Source organism: Xylocopa sonorina, chromosome 1, assembly GCF_050948175.1.
Source record: "Xylocopa sonorina isolate GNS202 chromosome 1, iyXylSono1_principal, whole genome shotgun sequence".
Classification (NCBI taxonomy): domain Eukaryota; kingdom Metazoa; phylum Arthropoda; class Insecta; order Hymenoptera; family Apidae; genus Xylocopa; species Xylocopa sonorina.
In genome coordinates, this window is record NC_135193.1 from 1973167 (window position 1) to 1991421 (window position 18255).

The 18255-nt window shown below is 40.8% G+C and overlaps 1 protein-coding gene across 1 annotated transcript in view; it reads left to right on the plus strand.

Annotated features, from left to right (window-relative positions):
• Positions 1-18255, plus strand: part of Ptp36e (protein tyrosine phosphatase 36E) — a 61267-nt gene that overhangs the window by 31073 nt on the left and 11939 nt on the right. Inside the window, exon 3 of the mRNA XM_076908296.1 lies at positions 16684-16808. Coding sequence (XP_076764411.1) covers positions 16684-16808 — 125 coding nt within the window. The remainder of the gene's footprint in view (positions 1-16683; positions 16809-18255) is intronic.

An 18255-nucleotide genomic window follows, 5' to 3' on the forward strand; every position in this document is an offset into this window, starting at 1 on the left:
CGAACTGTAACCGCGGATGATCGATATTCACCAACTGCCGCGGCGAGCTGCGAGTAGAACCAGGGAATTTTACGTTTTTTCCATTTTTCGCTCGTGGTTAAGTATCGCGAGGATCGATGGAAAGTTTCCTCGCCCAAAGGGGAAACAGGAGCCATTTTATGGAAATTACCGAACCATGCTGAACTTCGAGGGAGCGTTCTTTTTTTTTTGTTTTCTTCGCTGCACCGGGTGAGCGACTTCTCACGTCGATTTTCCTCCATCAATGGAACCGTGCTTCGAACTTCTCCCATCGTTTACGATCGTTTTCGAAAAGCAATGAAATGTAAGTGCAAGGAGTATTTGGATACGATGGAAAATATTTACTGGTACAACTAGTTAAATTGCGTCTCGAAATTGTGGTTTCTTGTTAGTTTGCAATTTTCAGCTATTTTACGTGCCATTTTCGGTGATTCGTTAGTGGTATTTATTAATAATTGACGAACAAAGCCGAAACGAACGTTTTCGCAAAGAAAAAAGTTGACCTCTTGTAAGTTTACGTTTTTGACAATTGAAAAATCAAAACGTATTATTGTTGATATATGTAAATTGTATGATTATCGTGTTTAAGTGAAAGAGGAATATCTATGGTCAGACACGGTCCATATTCGATAAGCGGCGTGTCTCTAAACAAGAAAAAATAGCAAAGGGGATAAAAAAGTTTTCCTACCGCGTAGAACGCAGAATGGTGAATAATCGAGAATACGTTCTGCTCGGTAATATCGTCCCTACTTTAGCTTGCTCGTATTTTGCGTTACCAGCTATGCCATTTTTCGCCTCCTTAACTTGGGACGTTTCAAAATCGAGACGATATCTCAAACGATACTTCAACAATTTCGTATCGTTACGTTTAACCAGAGCGCATTTATCTTTGTCGCCTTTCGTTGACGGATACGAGAAGCTTATGGAAACTTTCTTACGTTTACAAGGTATTTCTGGATAGACTTCGTCGGGGTTGATGTCCTATAGACCAGTCGATAAAAGTTTCGCCTTCGCGGCTCTAGCCGCTCTCTAATTCCAACCATTTGCAACTGTTTATACATACGTAACGTGGAACAGCAGATTAAAAGCCGAGGAAAAGATTCGAAGAATCCGTAAAACAGCTATTTTTCGTATTAAACTGAAAGCGATTCTTTAAATTCTTTACTCATAATTATTATCAATCGTAGAGGAGAATCTTAGATAAATTTCTATGAGACAAAATGCTCGCCAAATATAAAGTTTCCTCGCAAGTAGTTTTCAAATCTGAAATATTATCATTTTTCATATTGGAAATCGTCCAACTTCTAGAAATTAAAGATTCCAGGCTTTCCAATCTTGATATTCTGCAACTTCTCGAATCGAATGTTTTTTACATTTTTGTCAATTTCCAACGTTGAGCATTTCTTCGTTCTTTATCATTTTCCCCGAGGTTAATTTTATCCAAGTACTTATAAAATTTCCACGTAAAGTTTAAACAGTTTTGTTACATTTCTTATCAAGGTTTGTATCGTCTAACTTACTTACATAACCTGCCTAATCTGTTTTCTGTTATTTAGAGCTGCGAAATTTCGACGCTGCTGTAATTTTATCTACGTGGAATTTAGTTTTTCGTATTTAACCGCCCTGCCTTGGTAAGTGTTTGGTCGGAATTTCGTTGAAACATTGGCAACGCGGTGCGTCTGGTAAAAATAAAAAGAAGAGATATTACGTAAACGTGACGGCAACCGGGATGTTCTCTTTTTTTTTATGAAATGCGAATGGAATATTTCCTTGCGTTGAGAAGGAGAGAGAATAGATGATGTGTTATTTGATCGTATATTCATTTTGGCTTTGGTTTCAAGTTAATCGAATCTCCGGCTGGTAGCACGGAAAAGAGAAACTTTAATATCTGGTTACTTTGCTTTGGGGCTAGCTAAATTATAAACGCCTAGATAAACTAATTAACGTACAGAGATTCAAGCTATTTAGGTGATTACAAACGTAGAACAGAAAAGTGCTAAGAAAATATTTTTCGCGTGACGTTATTCAAGGGAAGTTAAGTTTTTTTTTTTTTTTTCTTTACGCGAGTAATCAATCGAGTTTGTTAATTCAACGCCGGGGTTAATGGGATATTAATTTGCATAACTGTCAGAAAAATGCAGCAGGAGTAATTACGAGAGCCAATAAGAGGAGGGGAATATCGCGTGGGAAAACAGAAGTCCCTGGGTGAATCAAAGATTAAAGCTTTTGCCTTTAAATTTCATTCCAAGCCAGCAGTTATATAAATGTTGCATTGAGTAATTAGAAAGTCTTGGCTATTATCATTTTTATTCTGCGAATTATTTTTTTAAATTCAATATTTTCCATCTTTTATTTCCCTTATTTCAAGGGATACGTTACTTGGTTACGTTGCATTTTGAACAGTTGATGAAAATGGCAGAAAATATTCATTATTGTACATATTGGATCGTGTGTACTTAAATGAATTTTTACTTGGTCACTCCGGCGGTACGATTATGCGAAAGAAAAGTCAATTGCGGTTGATCGAATTAAGCCGATTTTCCATTGTTGCGAATTCATTAGCCGCGCGTAGCTTTAAGTTGTGTCGGAATTAATTGGAGCCGAATTATTCGACCAGCCATGATTAATATATTTCAGTTACAATTGCTAAGTGAGTATAAAAGATTTTTTAAATAGATTTCTTGCATACTTAATCTCTAGTTATAACTATTTTTTCTTGTTTTCTCGTGCTTTATGTACAATCATTAATTGAGCGTTAATTACGTTAGAAGTGAGAAGAATTTTGCTCGTCTTCAAACGGGAAAAGGATTCATGGTAACGACTGATTGAACGACGATCGATGGTAGGGTGCTCATTGAACTTTTCCCGATTACATGGGCATTAATGCTTTGCGCGGAAGTTTGCGCGCGTTATTTATCCGGAAACTTTGCTTGCATGGCATCATAGTTTATCATCACCTTCGTTACTTTCACCGCAATAGACGAATCTTACCATAAATCTTTTTTTGGTGTTTTATCGAAGAATACTGTGGGTTCTTCAAATTTTTAATTAAACCGCTCAGCGTTCGTTCGTAGTTGAGTGGTAGAAATAAAAATTTCGAAAACCGCTTTACGTATGCTATCAACGATAGTTTAAAAGTTATTCGAGGTTACTTCTTAGAATGCACAACAGACGAGGTATACACAACACATTCGATTGCCAGATGATAATTAATAATCTCTCTGAAATCGGCACCGAGCATGGGGGTGAGAAACGGCCGTCTAATTTCGAACGGCAACGCGTGCGCGGCATTGCCGCCATAAAATGTAAGGGATCGCGGAATTGGTGTACACCAGCGAAGCGACTGCAATGATTATAACTCAACGGAGAAGAACGACGCTGGGGGATGAAATTTCTGTTGCGGCCTTGTAATAAAACGTTCTCTGGCCGTTTCTTCCGGCGCCTTTCGGTTCGCCACGCTCGTCCCTTTCCCTCTTCATCATTCACCTCCACCATTGTCGCTTTTCGTCGGCTAGTAATTGTCCCCACGTAACCAGAACATTTCACGAAACGTCGGGGCAAGCAGGAGACGAATGTTCGCCGTGGCAACCAAGAGGAGAAGAAAGGTTCGACCGAATCGTCGCAGTGACTTCCGCGAAGTATAAGTAATAGCGTTAGCGGTCTCTCGCGACAAGGAGGATTTTGTTCTACTCTACGCTCACGATTCATTGGCTACGAAATTTTTCTGTCTCTTAAAAGGACCCTTATATCTGTTGAGGAGTTTGTTTGGTATATTAAAATCTTGATTGTGGAATCTTGATTGATCGGCTAGAGAAAGTTGTTCGATTTGCATGGAAATGTTTTTGCCTCCAGAAATATAATAAAGAAATTTGCTTCTTTCTTAAGGAAGAAGCAAATATCTCGAGGGAGAATATAAAAAGTAGGAAAAATGTTTCGAACGCAAGTTGTAATATACTATTATAATTTTATTGTAATCGAATAGGCTACGCAGACGCTACTGTTGAATGAAAAAAAAGAAAAAGGAAATGCAGCTTGTACCGAATATTTTTGAATGGAGATAATTGTTCCGCTTATTGTCCGGTTTTGAGAGTCGATGATCGAAATGTTTCAAGCGCGTGCTCCACGTACAGCGAGATGAAAACCGATTTACATTCTCATGCATATTTTCTCCTGCCTTCCCCCTGTCCGACCGCTTTAGTTATTCTTTCGACTTTTCCTCTTTCCTTCTTCTTAACGAAACAGTGGGTACACCAATAGAAAATTGTTGGCGAATTTTTCAACGTGTCAACGACTTTTTGCAAATCGATACGGATCACTTGGCTTTTGGAATTTTAATGCTACAATTTCGTACGGGAGGGACTTCTATCAATTCAGCTTTCAGGTAACGCCAATTTCAGGTAAAAAATTATTCAAGAGCGAATGCAACAACTTCGATACGAACGAAACATTCTAGATACGAAAGTGGAGCAAGCTTTGCAGAAAACTCCAAGACGCGGCTAACGACGAATTACCAGACACATCGGATACGTCCCGGAAGAAACGCTCCCTTCTCGAGCCACAAATTCTAAGGGTGCACAGGCTGTCGCGTGGTGGACTTGCCCGGGTCCCCGGATCGATTCGGATCGAGAAACTTGAAGAACTGCCGGTTCGACACCTATCAAAAAAACCTCGAGATGGACGTCTCGGTGCTCGAGCGGCGGTTTTATGCGCGACCGAAAGATTTCGTGACGATTAGCGGTGTTACTGGCACGCTTTGTCGGAAATCCGCGGCTGTCTCTATGCTTCAAAAGCGTGCATCTACCGGAAGCCCGCCTCACTCGCCCCTTTGTAGCTTTGACGCCTCACAGTATACGTAGAGCGGAATTTTTGCCCGCGAGACTTCGGTTTCTGTTTTTCCAGCTCTTTTTACCGATACTTGGAGCTTAATGTAGCGTTTCGTGTATTGGGTTGGCGCATGCAACGTTTTGTGTAACATCCTTTATTACCACTCTGGGTGTACTGTACTATGGATGAGAGAAAATATAAAATTATAAATTCATATGTAAGAAATATCGGATCGCAGGATGCAAAAGGGGATGAAGAGGATCATGTATATTTTCTCACTCGCTAATACGAATAACCTAAGGAGGCGTTATTGTGCACAAGTCTAGCACACCCATGTATTGCTTAGTCATCCTTCTACCACAACTCTTTTATCAATTTCATACACGAAATAGAAACTTCTAAAGTCTCTTAGATTTCTTCGACTCGGTTGAAACTGGAATCCAACAATTTATTACACCCGAATTCGTATGCGAACGCGCACACGCCGACCGCGGGAATTCTTATTAAAATCCACAAATTACGCTAAACAACCACTGGCTGTCGCCGAGTGAATTTCAACGGAACCTCGTAGCCTCTCCGAGATCCGAAATTCATGAAATTTCCCTTGCCCCAACGTCGTTTGTATTACTCGCATGCCGATCGCGTTCGACTCGCCTCCAATCTGTTCCCGACGTCGTACGAAGGGTAGAAGTCCTCTGTGACGGAAAGGGGATTCGATTGGAACCCACCGACACCGTTGCTCTCTTCCCATCGATTTCTTCTTCTTCTCCTTCTTCTTCTCTGTTCTACAAGCCCAGCGATGCGATCTCCACCCTCCACCCCTCCAACCGAGTCTCTCTGCTGGCTTCTTTCGCTACGCTCGCCCTCCGTCGACAATTTTTCTTACTCGCAACAGCGACTCGACCATTTTTTTCTCCTTTCCTCTCTTGTCTCACCGGTGACGTTCGATGCTCGGAAAGACGGATCTCGAGCGGCTTGCAGCGTTCACTGTAACCCGGATCCTCCTGTCCCGTCGAAGTAACGATGCATTGTCACGTTATATACCGGTGGATAGCAGCGGGACCAGTTTTATCTCGATCGGAGATAAATGCTCGATAGCTGCGGGAGGACGATTTAAATTCATGGAACTGCGAGAAATGAGGCGACGGTTTTGGCAAGGATGCTGCTTGGTGACCTAGGAGGAGAGATACGAGAGAATAGGGGATAGCAATTTATTTAGGAGGATGTTTTAAATATTCATTGAATTATAGAAATGACACTGTATTAGTATTGGGAACGTTTACCTTGGAATTAGCAAAGATTCACACCTTTAATGCCTTAATAAAGCCGTTCCATTCATCACTCCATACCTCACATCTATCTATCAATTGACCTATAATTCACAAATACCTTTATACGTACTCGACGTAAAGAAGAATTCATTGCCGAGAATGCAGCCAATCGGAGAATCGGTCTCTTTGTATTGTCTCGATTTTCCTCTATTTCCTTTATTGTTCCTCGTCGTCCTTTTTCCTTGCCTTTGGCCAACGAACTTGAAGCTCCATCGAATTTCGTCGTCGTCACCGTCGCGAACTCCTTCTCCTTCTTTTCACCCCTGAGCCTTTTCACAGTGCTCGTTCGACGTTAAAAAGGCGAGTCGGCGGTGGTCTCGCTATCTGCGCCTACGAACAAGAAGCCACCGGCGTTTCGGTATAGAACTCGTGGTCGTCGAATTTTTCCACTTTCACCTTTTTGGTGACACGTATCGACTTTTTGCGTCCTTCTCTATTCAAGGCTTGCATATAATTTCAATTAGAAGAGGGTAATGGTCGGTTCTTTTTGTTGGAACTAATCTTTTCTGTGTTTCTATTATATATATGAGGCTCGAAGGTCGTTTCTCTTAATGCAATTGAAGAATACAAAAGTATTCTTTATGTTCATATGCGTTTCGCTTTACGTTGTAAATTTGGATTTGTCCTGTTAGAGCGTTACCAGGCTAGGCTTTATATAGACACATCTACTTTAAAATTCGCCATACAAGATTACCGCACAGAACCCTGAAACATCACACTGTATCCCTTAGAAAATTGAAAAATCTCGGCCAATCTCTCCCAAGGATCCCATAACAAGAAATCGAAATACCAAACCGCTATCGCCTCGTAGCTCCGGTTGATCCCCATCAGCGCGATCCAATTGAAACCGCCATCTCGGCGGAATTACGGTTCCCAGAGAAATTTGCATTCATACGAAGCGGCAGCGATCCCAACGGATCCGCGACCGCACAGAAAACGACGGTCCCCTCTAAATGAAAAGTACCGCGAACCCTGTTATAAAGTGTACGCTCGTTTACAATCCATTTGCCTCGAGCGTCCCACCGTCGAAAAATGTAAATGTCCCTAGCGACTGGCCGATTCTCCGCTAGACCCGCCGACGCGGATACGGTTTCGGCGTCCGTCCCGTATGTATAATGTAGAGAAGCTGGGGTAATGATCAAGGAAGTTGCTGCCGAAACGGCAATAATCGGTCGCGTCACTGCTGAGGCGATTCTACTTTCTCAGTCTCGCTGGCATTGTAGCGGTTTCTAGGAGATCTGCGTTGAACTTCTTTGGAATTTTCAATCGGTGTTGGAAATTCTGGCAATCCAAAATAACAGTGTCGCAGGTAAATGCTATCTTTTCAGAAGGTAGAATCTTAACCGTACCATGTGCGTATCATTCTTATGTTGTACGTGACTTTTTCCTGTTTTCCATTTCATAATAGAAAAATGATATAGTAAATATAATAGTAAATGTAAATGCAATGTAGCCACGAGAACAATTTTTTTCAATTGTCCGTCTGACAATAGTTCGTATACATGGATGAGGAAGGACTGCAAATTGTAATCTGGGTGTGACAGAGGTAACAACGCTCGATAAACACTGGTGCATCAATATTTGTCGTTTGGTCGATTGGCTGCAGTACATCCAAGTAGCACAAGGCTTTGTCCTGCTGTATTCTCCACCTCGAGGAATCTCCGGGTCGAATCTGCACTGTGCTTTTCGGGGTACATACGTAATGTCCACCAAATCTCTACGAAACAGTCTTTTTAAACGTCGTTTCAAATCCTTTTTAAGTCAGCATTGAATAAAGTAGCGAGTTCATTGTTGAATCGGTTCCCCGTACAGATAAAAGAGAATTACGGCAATTTACGCGCAGCTGATTTATGTAAAGCCGACTTATATATTTTTTTTAACGATATCATTAGATACGTGGAAAAAACAATGTTTGTTCTTTTATTAAATTTTGCTACGTTTCGTTCGCTTGAAATATTTTCGAGTTTCGAATAGAACACTGGCAGAATCGATTCATAGAACGACACGGGCGGAAAATGTTCGAATAAGTGGTGCGTTTCATCCGACGGGGAAGTTTTCCAGGTGTTCGTTTCCCGAACAAGGAAATAAAGCGCGTAGCAAATCCACGCGGGGCATAGTTATTTATTTAAAATCGATTTAACGTTTTGCGCCGCGGCTGTCCAGAAAACAGCATTTTTTGAAGGAATCACTTTCGCCTCCCGCTGTCCGTTTTACCCAATTTATTTCTCTTCAAATATTTCGAGCTCCACCGGAAGATTAAAAAATCATTGGCCGCGCGTGCTTTTGTTGTGTAACAATTGGACGCGTGAGATATAAGATTAGCGACGATAATCATTCGAATTCTTTGACACCTAGTGCGTTCCAACTTGAAGAAATTTTTCGTCGGCTCGTAGTATTGCGAAATGAAAAATGAATGCATGCGAAAAAACCTGAATTTGCTCGTTACACGTTCAAGAACGTGGAAAGCCGCGCCCAAATCCAATGCTCGAATAAAGTTTGTCACTGAATTCCATGTACTTATACTCGATGTTCATTAACTACAGTTTCTCCGGTTCCTAGAACTTTATTCACAGCAAACGAGTTGGTAGGTTTCAAAATTCGATTCATTTACATATTAATACGGTGGCTGACACACGACCATTTTGCTCCCTGTATACGATCGTTGGGATTCTGTCCAATTTCTTAAACGAGATACGTGCTTTGGATATCTATCAAGGTTCTCTCGGATAAAGACGCGAGGGAAAGACTATCGTTCGTTCATTTTCCCTTAAGTTGTGCTTCGCACTCTTATTCTTGCTTTTGTACGTTCCGAAACGGAAAAGAAAAGAACATAAGTTCAATAAATATAAATTACAGAAAAGTTTGAAAATTTACAAGTAGCAGTCGAGGAACTGTTCTGTGAGATAAATTTTAAACAAAACGCTTACAAGTAGGGAGTTGTTGGTAGCGTAATTGAAAAATAATTCAAAATGCAAGGGGTTAAATGTTTATATAAAAGTTTAATAGAAAAAATAGAAGTAAAATAAGTTCCACTTCCATACATCATTTACAAAGATAAAGAAAGCGATATTTCTTAATTCTTACTTGATATCATATTAGAGAGTATCTAGAAACCAGTCTAGACGATTAAGTAATGGTCTGCCAGCGGCTGCGGATCTTCCGGTGGATGCGTCTCGGTATTTTAATCAATAATGTTATGTCTCTGGGCGATGGAAAAATTCGCGTGAAAATACGACACGTTCCTCCCGATTCTTCGTTGCTTATCTCTATGGCGTGTTTCTCAGGACGTCTGTTGCCTCTATAAGACGTCCATCATCCGTTTATAAATATATTCCGTGATGACGCGGTATTCCATGCATAAAAATAGAAGAACGAAGTCGATTCAGAAAAGAAATAGAGTGCAGGTTTATTCAGAAAACAGCGATAGACTGGCTCTCGCATCCTCGAGGCGATAGTCTCCACCCCTTTTTGGACATCTCGAGAAGGCTTCCGGTAATTTACGACGCGTATGTTGCCAACACGCCCGAGTTCGTTGCTGCATCCGCCAACAAACTAAACAGAACCCTAACAGAGTTCTGAATTTTCTTACGTGCGACTCCGTACAATTTTTTCGTGGTAATTGATCAAAATTTGTCCTGAAATTCCGTTGTCGAAAGTAGAGCTTACCGTGTTCGTCGTTCTCGATAGCGCATGGCCCACAAGCGCAGAATAAAACGAAACGAGCGCGCATAACTCTAGGGAGCTAAATAGTACAGACGCGCATGAATTGCTTTGGGTCAGTGGGTCGTCATCCACGCTCGATCCACGATCCGGCGCCAAAATTAGAGGATACACTTTCGAATCAATTTCACCGGCGACTGCTAAAGCGACGACGATAATCAATCCTCCCACGGATTTCAGTCTAGCCAAATTTTTCCACCAGAAACTGTACCATTTACCTCGAGAGGCATTTTAACCTGGAAGTTTCTGAAATTCCGACTTATTTTAACTTTTGTGCAACAGCTAAAGTTTTCATCAAAGTTATCCTGCTTGCAATTACTAACCGTATCTTTTACTTTTTTATGTAGCCAATTAAGCCGACCTAATTTAACCTAATCTCTATAGAGAGTTAGTTGATGTTACAAACAATAGAGGGAAAAATATTATAGTATTATAAAGATTTAATGCAGTATCTATTAATAAATATTTAATTCAATTATAAAATATCGTAGTACTATAAAAATAGAAAGTCTGAACGCTTGTTCTCTCTAAAAATTGTTCTGAGAAAATAGAAACCTTATTCCTCGTTAAATCTTCTTCAAAATTCTCTTGTCTTATCTATCTGTCAGATTGCCAATCAGTGTTGAATAATTTCCTAGCCGCGTGGTTTATTTAAATTTGAAATTCATCGAGATTATATCAGGCCATCCTTCATTCGCGGACACAGCAATCGAATTGGATCGAGAGAAATGCATGGAATTCATGTATTCAAGCGATAACGCTGGTCGGCTTGGATACCAGCGCCTATCTAACTTATTAGGCGATCGCAAATATGCCCCTTTGAATGGGAACTGATTCGTAAGGTGATCGAGTCAATCAGAAATTAAGTTACCCCTCGCAGAGGCGTCTTTAATAATCCTGATTAGAGGGCCCTCCGACGTGCCTCTGATGTACGAGGTGTCACATCTAAAGGGGTTGGCTTCAATGTCCCTGTTACCCTTTGAGCGCAGAAAAATCGGGTTGGTAATGAAGTTACGTGGAACGTTTCAATAGAATGTTCGTTCGCACGTTGATCTTACTTTTTTTTAGACTTGAAAATTCCGAAACTTTGGATATTTGCTAGTGTTTCGAACGTTACGGTTCATTATTCCGAATTTCTGAATCGCCAAATTTATCGTCGATCACTGTAAATTTTTATCACATTTTTGAATACTCGAATCTTCCCGTCTTCAAACTTGGACATTTTTAGGGATCTCATGCGTGGGATGTATTTAATATTTTTATTAAGATCGCGGTGACCAGAATTGATACGAGAGCTGGGCTTAATCGTATTCAAATTGGAACTAATATTCCGATATGCTACCATGTATATCATTCCATCGTAACGTACTAACGCGACTGATTATCCGTTTAATACGCCTGTAACAGCATGTACTGGCCCGTTATGAGCGTTATGCCAAAAGTAGGCCGCAGAGTTAATGTCAACCTGTTCGCAATCCATATTTCGTGTGTTCGATGGTAATTGCACACCTGTCGAGCGACGGCGGAAACACGATTGTCCAAACCGCATAGTAAAGAACGCCGCTGGCGTGTGATTTATCAAGTGTAATGAAAATAAAATAGAAATAGAATCAATTTTTTAAAATAAGTACTGCGATATTTGTTTAATCTTCCAAGTGGAGGGGTTAAATAAATGTAAAAAAAAAGGGACACGCCTTAAATTTTGATATCTGGTAATTCTGCGCAGTATTCCATATAAACGAAATAAGATAAGATAAAGGTTGGAGAAGACTTTAGTAAGAGCGCTATGTGAAAAGATTTCTGTCGGAAAGAAATTTGAAACATGTTCGTGGCCCGTGGGACGAAACTAGCCTCTCTCACGAAAGACCGTGTTTCTCCGCCGTGAGAGATCAAAGATGAAACTTTCTTGGACATCGTGTCATCAAACAAAGATGAAGGCCTGCTGTGTCGGCGATCCGGCGAGATATAATGAACCACTCACGCTTGACAAAGGTATTCGACAATGATCGTATCGATCGACTGCGAAATGCAAGACAAAGACGCTCCACAGCGCATTAACGCCCACGTTAATCTTCTCAGCGTGTAACATCTGACATCGGACGTCTATGCTTCGCAAATGAGATATTCAGAGGTTAGTTGATTCAACCATACGTCATACAGGCGTTTAAAATTCGCCCCTTTTAAACTTATCGCGCAAGGTTCAAACTTTCGATTTCCGAAAATTTCAAATATTTGAATATTTCATAATTCTCGAAATCGTTAAACTTTGAAATTCTTGAGGTCTTAGTCAGCAATAGAAACTGTTGCTGAAATGCCCAAATGAACGCGACTGGTTTGATCAGAACGGGATAATTTCACTTTCGCCGAGAAGCGATCGGCATACCGTTGGCCTTGAGCTTGGTCGACGTACAGTCGAGTACTCCGAGCCCTCAAATGCGCTTGATCTAATTACATTAATTGCCCGTCACTGAGAACAAAGGATATATCCATTGACTATTGAGGTAGAAACGAAATGACGCCGGGAAAGCGGAGAGGGGACAACATCAAACGAGCAAAAACAATAATTTCAATGGACAATTAAATCTGAAAGAGAGACTGAAAATTAAAGGGAGATAAAAGAACGGTGAAACGCATTGCAAGGACAATCACTTCCGACAGATAAAATGTCGCCAAATGTTGAAATAAAAGTGAGGAATAAAAACGAAATCGCGTTTTATGAGGGCGAAATAAATGGAAATAAATGAAACACGCATGTGGTTGCAAACGATTCGTGCGGATCGAACTAACGGAGAACGATCAAATAAAATATAGTTGGCATAATCTTGGTTCTGCAATTAGAAGAGTGACCATTTTCGCGAGGCGACAACGGCTGAAACAGGAGTTTCGTCAGACATGAGAGATCTTCCGCATCGATCGAGTTGGTGGTTGTATAAAATTGGACGCAGAGGAGCAAATATCGGGAAGGTAGCATAAATACGTATAGACATGGACGGGAATGGAAAGTGGGGAACAGGCGACAGGCAGGGTACCTTTCTTCTCTCCCTCGGCTCTTTTGCTTGGCAAGTTTCCCGCTCGGTGATATAATGGATGGTTTGTGTCAGACGCGGCATTCAATCCCCTCATTGTAATTACATTTGCGGAAACTAGCCGTGAAGTTTTTACGTCTCGGGAAAGGCTAAATTCGGGTTCCATTTCCCCGGTTTCCGTAGCCTTCCACCAGTAGATTTGATGTTTACTTAATGGAAACGCGCGTAGCTTTACCTTTCGAGCACTTTAAAGGCAATAGCTTCGTTGGAAGTACTTCATGATAAATGTTTAATAGTTTTGAAACCGTGTAAGAAATATTTCACATGGTTATTTTAATTAAATATTGTTGGAGTAGTATTTTACGTAGATCTAGTAATTTTTCACTCGATTTTTTATTCGATGGCATCATCGTCATCCGAGCATTGAAGGAGAAAAACAGAAACATCGTTACTTCCGAGAAAAAGTAAGAACTGAGCGCAAGGAACAAACATTTAAATTCATGCAAACGGCGAAAGAACGAAAAGACAACCGCTGGCTTCCTTCTGCCGCCTCTATTCAAACGAACATCACAAGTAACGAGCAGCCGCGTTCATTTTAACGCGGTAACTCAAAGAAAAGCAACGGCGGGAGGAAAAAGCTGATGTAAAATGGCTGATCACCGGAACGACTTCGAGATACCAAACGATAGGAAGCAATTAGGTCTCGAACTGAAAAGGACCCATCGAACGAGAATTAAATTCCTTTGCTTTTACCTTTTCTCAACAGATAACGTTGCCGCGTAGTGGAAGTTGTCGAAACATAACCATCGGCGTAAACTTATTTCTGCTGGGAAAACTATCAGAATAGTGTGTCCAAAGCTCTCAAGGAGTAAACACTCAGGCTAATTGCAAGAGTTAAAGATTCCATGGACGATCGAAGACACGATGTCATAATTGATCGAGCTCGGCTTGCATCAGATCGTATTGTACGTGTATGTTTCGTGCGTGACGCGCGTTTGCTATTGGCAACGTTTGCTCGTAGCACCGTGTCATCCACAGGTGTTACCGAAATAATACCAAGCCTGGAGCGTTCATATCGTTTGTGAGTTTGCTCTTTCATGTCCCTCCAGGTTCTGTCTAGTGGTACGACACGTTCATGGAATCGTGAAACTGTCTGTTTCATGATTCGCAACGAACTGTTACAGTCACAAAAGATAACTTCCACTCGCGCTTGCTCGACGACTGCGCGTGTTCTGTCTATTTGTGAAATTAACTGTGTTTAATGCTAGATATAGCTTAGAATCGTGTGTATTTCTCGTGGAATGACATTTGGATGCTATAACGAAAGGTCTATTGGACCCAATTGGTTGGCAAAATTGCTTGGAAATAGGAAAAGTCTGTCTCCAAACTCTCGGCCATCCGCAGGTATCAACTACACCCTCGGGTGACGCACACCTGAATTCCGCGTGCCTTAATCTTCGACTGTAGTAACCAATGAACCAAAGAAGCACCTCGACTCGAACAACGCAACAACGAAACAAAGGAAGCGAAAATAATGGCTTCTTTCGCGTCGCTTGATGTCTACCCGCTACCACATTAACGGACACCGATGGACCTTTCCCTTGATGTTTCACGACTGAACATAGATTTCTAACAAAATAACCTACGCAATGCTTCTCTCTTCGGTTACGCCTAATCTGGTATTCTGTTTCAAGGCTTAATTAGTTGGACGAAAACCATTCACGTAGAAGAAGACACAGGAAGACCTGTTAGATGTTCATCTCGGAGGGGCTTCCTTTTATTTTGAACATCGTACAGGATAACTAGTCGTTCTATTTCTGAAGCGAATCACCCTGTATAACTTAGTTGAAACGTTGATTGCTTTTTTTACACCCCTGCTAGCGGAGTTGCCGGGAGACAATGGCTGGTGGAGGAAGCGAGGCGATGAATACGGCTGTGTCATCGCAGCTTTCTTGAGGCTATCAAACGTTGTTAAAGGCTAATGAGGTTGTTATACCGCACACCTCGGTTGTCTGCAACTATTGTTGTGTAATTAGAGGAACAAAGCCAGCGTGTTCGACGGTACGATGAAATTTCATCGACCTGCATCCGTGAGACGCTGTCAGGCACAACGATATTGTTAACGTTAACTGGTAATTTTATTATTTTTAGACCTAGTTCTTACCATTTTCGTCACCTAGTTTTTTACATTTGATGTTGTTTTTTTTTTTTAATTAAATATTTAAGTAGAAGTGCTCGATTTGCAAAAAATCGTAATCGCAAATTTTTCCCCGCTAAACTATTAACATCGGGAAGAAATTAAAAAATCGTCGACGCGATATTTGCTACCGGCGTTCCACTTTCAACTGTTACGTATTGGGACGTGACAACCCGTTCCAGAAAGCTCATGAGATTTTATACTTCGCGGGGGATGTTTATGTGCAGTGGCGCGGGGGCCACGCGACCCAGTTTCGAAACAGTCTTTTAGCACAATAAGAGGGGGTGCGCGTCCGAACCGATGATCTCTTTGGGTAAAAACGACTTGAAACTAGGCGACACGCTACCAAACCAGTCTCTCGGTTCCATAGTCGCATAAAACTTTCTTGTTTACTCGCTCGCTCTATGGATCGTACTATCAGCGATTACTTAATGCGTACCCGGTTCTGATGGATATTCTCGGGCAATCGTGAAGCGGACAATTTTCTTCATTAGCGGAGCAAAATATGTTAAATATAACGGATGAAGCGTTAAGCTTAGAGTTGTATTAAACAATTATTTTAGAAAGTTGTTGGGGGATCAAATATATCTTTTAATTTTCTTCTTTCGTACAGCAAACTTGTACAATATCTACATTTAGTTTTTCACTTTTTATTTATCGATAATTAAAATAGATGTTAACGTGCCTGCTGTAAATGCGAGAGTGAACGAGCATTTCAAATTGGAAGCGTCCGGCAACCATCGTATTGTGTACCGAAGAAAATCCAATCTGCCAGATGGAACTTTATTAAATGATTTATCAATTCGGGCAACTGGGTTGTTTCCTGCAGTCGGTATTAATCGATTGTACGCAGCCGTGACAGCGGCGTTTGTCGATCCTTTGATTGACGCAAATTGCGTTTGGAATCCGTGGGGCTGACACGTAAACATGGATAACCCTTTAGATCCGTCCCCCTCCGCGATGCGTATATTTTCTGATTTATTCAAAGAAATTGATTTCAGATCGTTCTTATTTTATACGCCTACTCGTTTCTCGTCGATTCAATAAAATCACAATTACAGATGAAATTATCTGTCAGGTGTCAGAAAGTTATGAAAAAGCGATAAACACGTACCTGATATGTATATGTATATCATTAATAAAATTTACAATGTATTGATAAAAATTTCTGTTACGCTTTTTATATAATATATTGAAACAAATAAAAATGAACTCCTAATAAAATGAAAAATGTTTTAATGTATAATCATTATTTATAAATGAATTAACATGTAACTACGTAATACGTGCGTATCATTTACAAGCACGATAAGAATTTCAAGTGTTATTAAATAATTGTTAAATTTTCAACGAGGCAATTATTGCGGATAGAATTTTGCCGGACGAGATCGACTTCGTCTCCTTTATTCGATAGACGCGGGCGTTCGGTTTATTAACACGTCAGAATCCGTGGATATTATCGGGAATTGCCGTGAGCGCGAACTTTCGAACCGGAAACTGGACTCACGCGACGGAACGAACGCCCGCCCACATTAATTGTTCAATTTTCTTTTTTTTTTGTTCACAGCCACGGAAGAACTCGGTAGCAGTATGAGCACCACCCTGCCCTCCGCCCCGACCGAACTCTCGCAATTCCCGAAGCTTTGCGAGCTACGGCGAAAGTTTCCTGTTCTGTACCGCGTCGAGTTTCAGGTGAGAACGATGAATCCTGCACCGCGCGACATCCCAACCACCCCGTTCTTACGATCCTCTCCTCGTCGATTCGACGTTTTCCACCCTTGTTTCTCGCTTGCAGTAATAACTATCGCGTTACACTTGGGACGGGAACGGTGGGACTCCATTGTTCCGCCATGTATTATATAGGAAACTGGATGGAGTTTGAGAGGATTCTTGTGTGAAGATTTTTTTTTCCAAGAGGATTTTAATTCTCTTTCCTCTTCTTTTTTCAAGTTATTGTGATCTCTTGTGCGCGAAGAAATTGCTTTCTTTGGCGGTTTTCGTGATGAGAGTAGAATTTTAATTTGATCATTTTATTTTTGAAATGAAATTTGTACATTTTTGGGGATTAATCGTTTATGAACTCAATGTTGGTGTCCATGTTCTCTTTATTCAGGATGTAAGATCGGAAAATGTTTAAAATAATTTCTCTGTAATTTCTTTTTTAAATTATTCTAATTCTTTCTCCAAGGAAATTTTCATTATTTATAGAAAATTATTAATTCTGATGAGTTGACAATTTTGAAAATTATGAAAATTTCAAATTGGAATTAGTAATTTCATTTTCAAAACGTCTTGCAGGAATTTTAAGAATCATTTTGGAAACGTTACAATTTTGTTTTAAATGGAAGGAAAGACTTTTGCTGTTCTAGAAGGTATTCCATCGTGCAATTAGTGAATTTTGATGGGGAACTGACGATTAAAAAGCTTAATTGAATATAGCGACTTGTTAGCCAAAAGCCAGAATATTGGAGGATTCAAAGGATTACGTTAAGATGAACAAGAAACTGCGGCTTCCCGGAATCGTAGGTGGTAAATTCGAGGAATTAGCCGTAACTATCGCCCACACATTATTCTGAATAATACTTGACAAACTCTCGGTCCTAATTAGGCAAGCATTGTCTTCTTGGCATCGACTCAATCCTAACAGATGCCCCTGTCGAATACACAAAACAAATTACAACGAATAATAACAATATTCATTCAAAACCAGTGATATATCTCTGCACTAAACTTTGTTACATAGCAAAATCAATAATCGCAGTGTTGTCTATACTAGAATTCAATAACGCGGCCAATAGCATCGTGTCATCCTCATTGACATTAACGCGGAAAGTGAGCATGCACTTGAAAATTCTATTCTTTCGTATTGAACATTTGATTTCCTCGCGAGTCTGAACAAGCTTATCTCCGAATCGGGTGGACGTGTAAACGCTTCGATATAATTGAGTGTCAGTAATTTAGCAACGTCGGGGACAGTCTCGGTGCAATAATAGACGCGCGAACGTGAACAGCCATCGCCTTGGAACGTGGAACGCGTCTCTCGCGACGGAATTGTATGTTTGAGAATCATCCGCAGCGACGGAGGAACGCGTCCGCGTGCATAGTTGGAGGGCGTGCAAAGTGGCTTGAGATAGGCAGA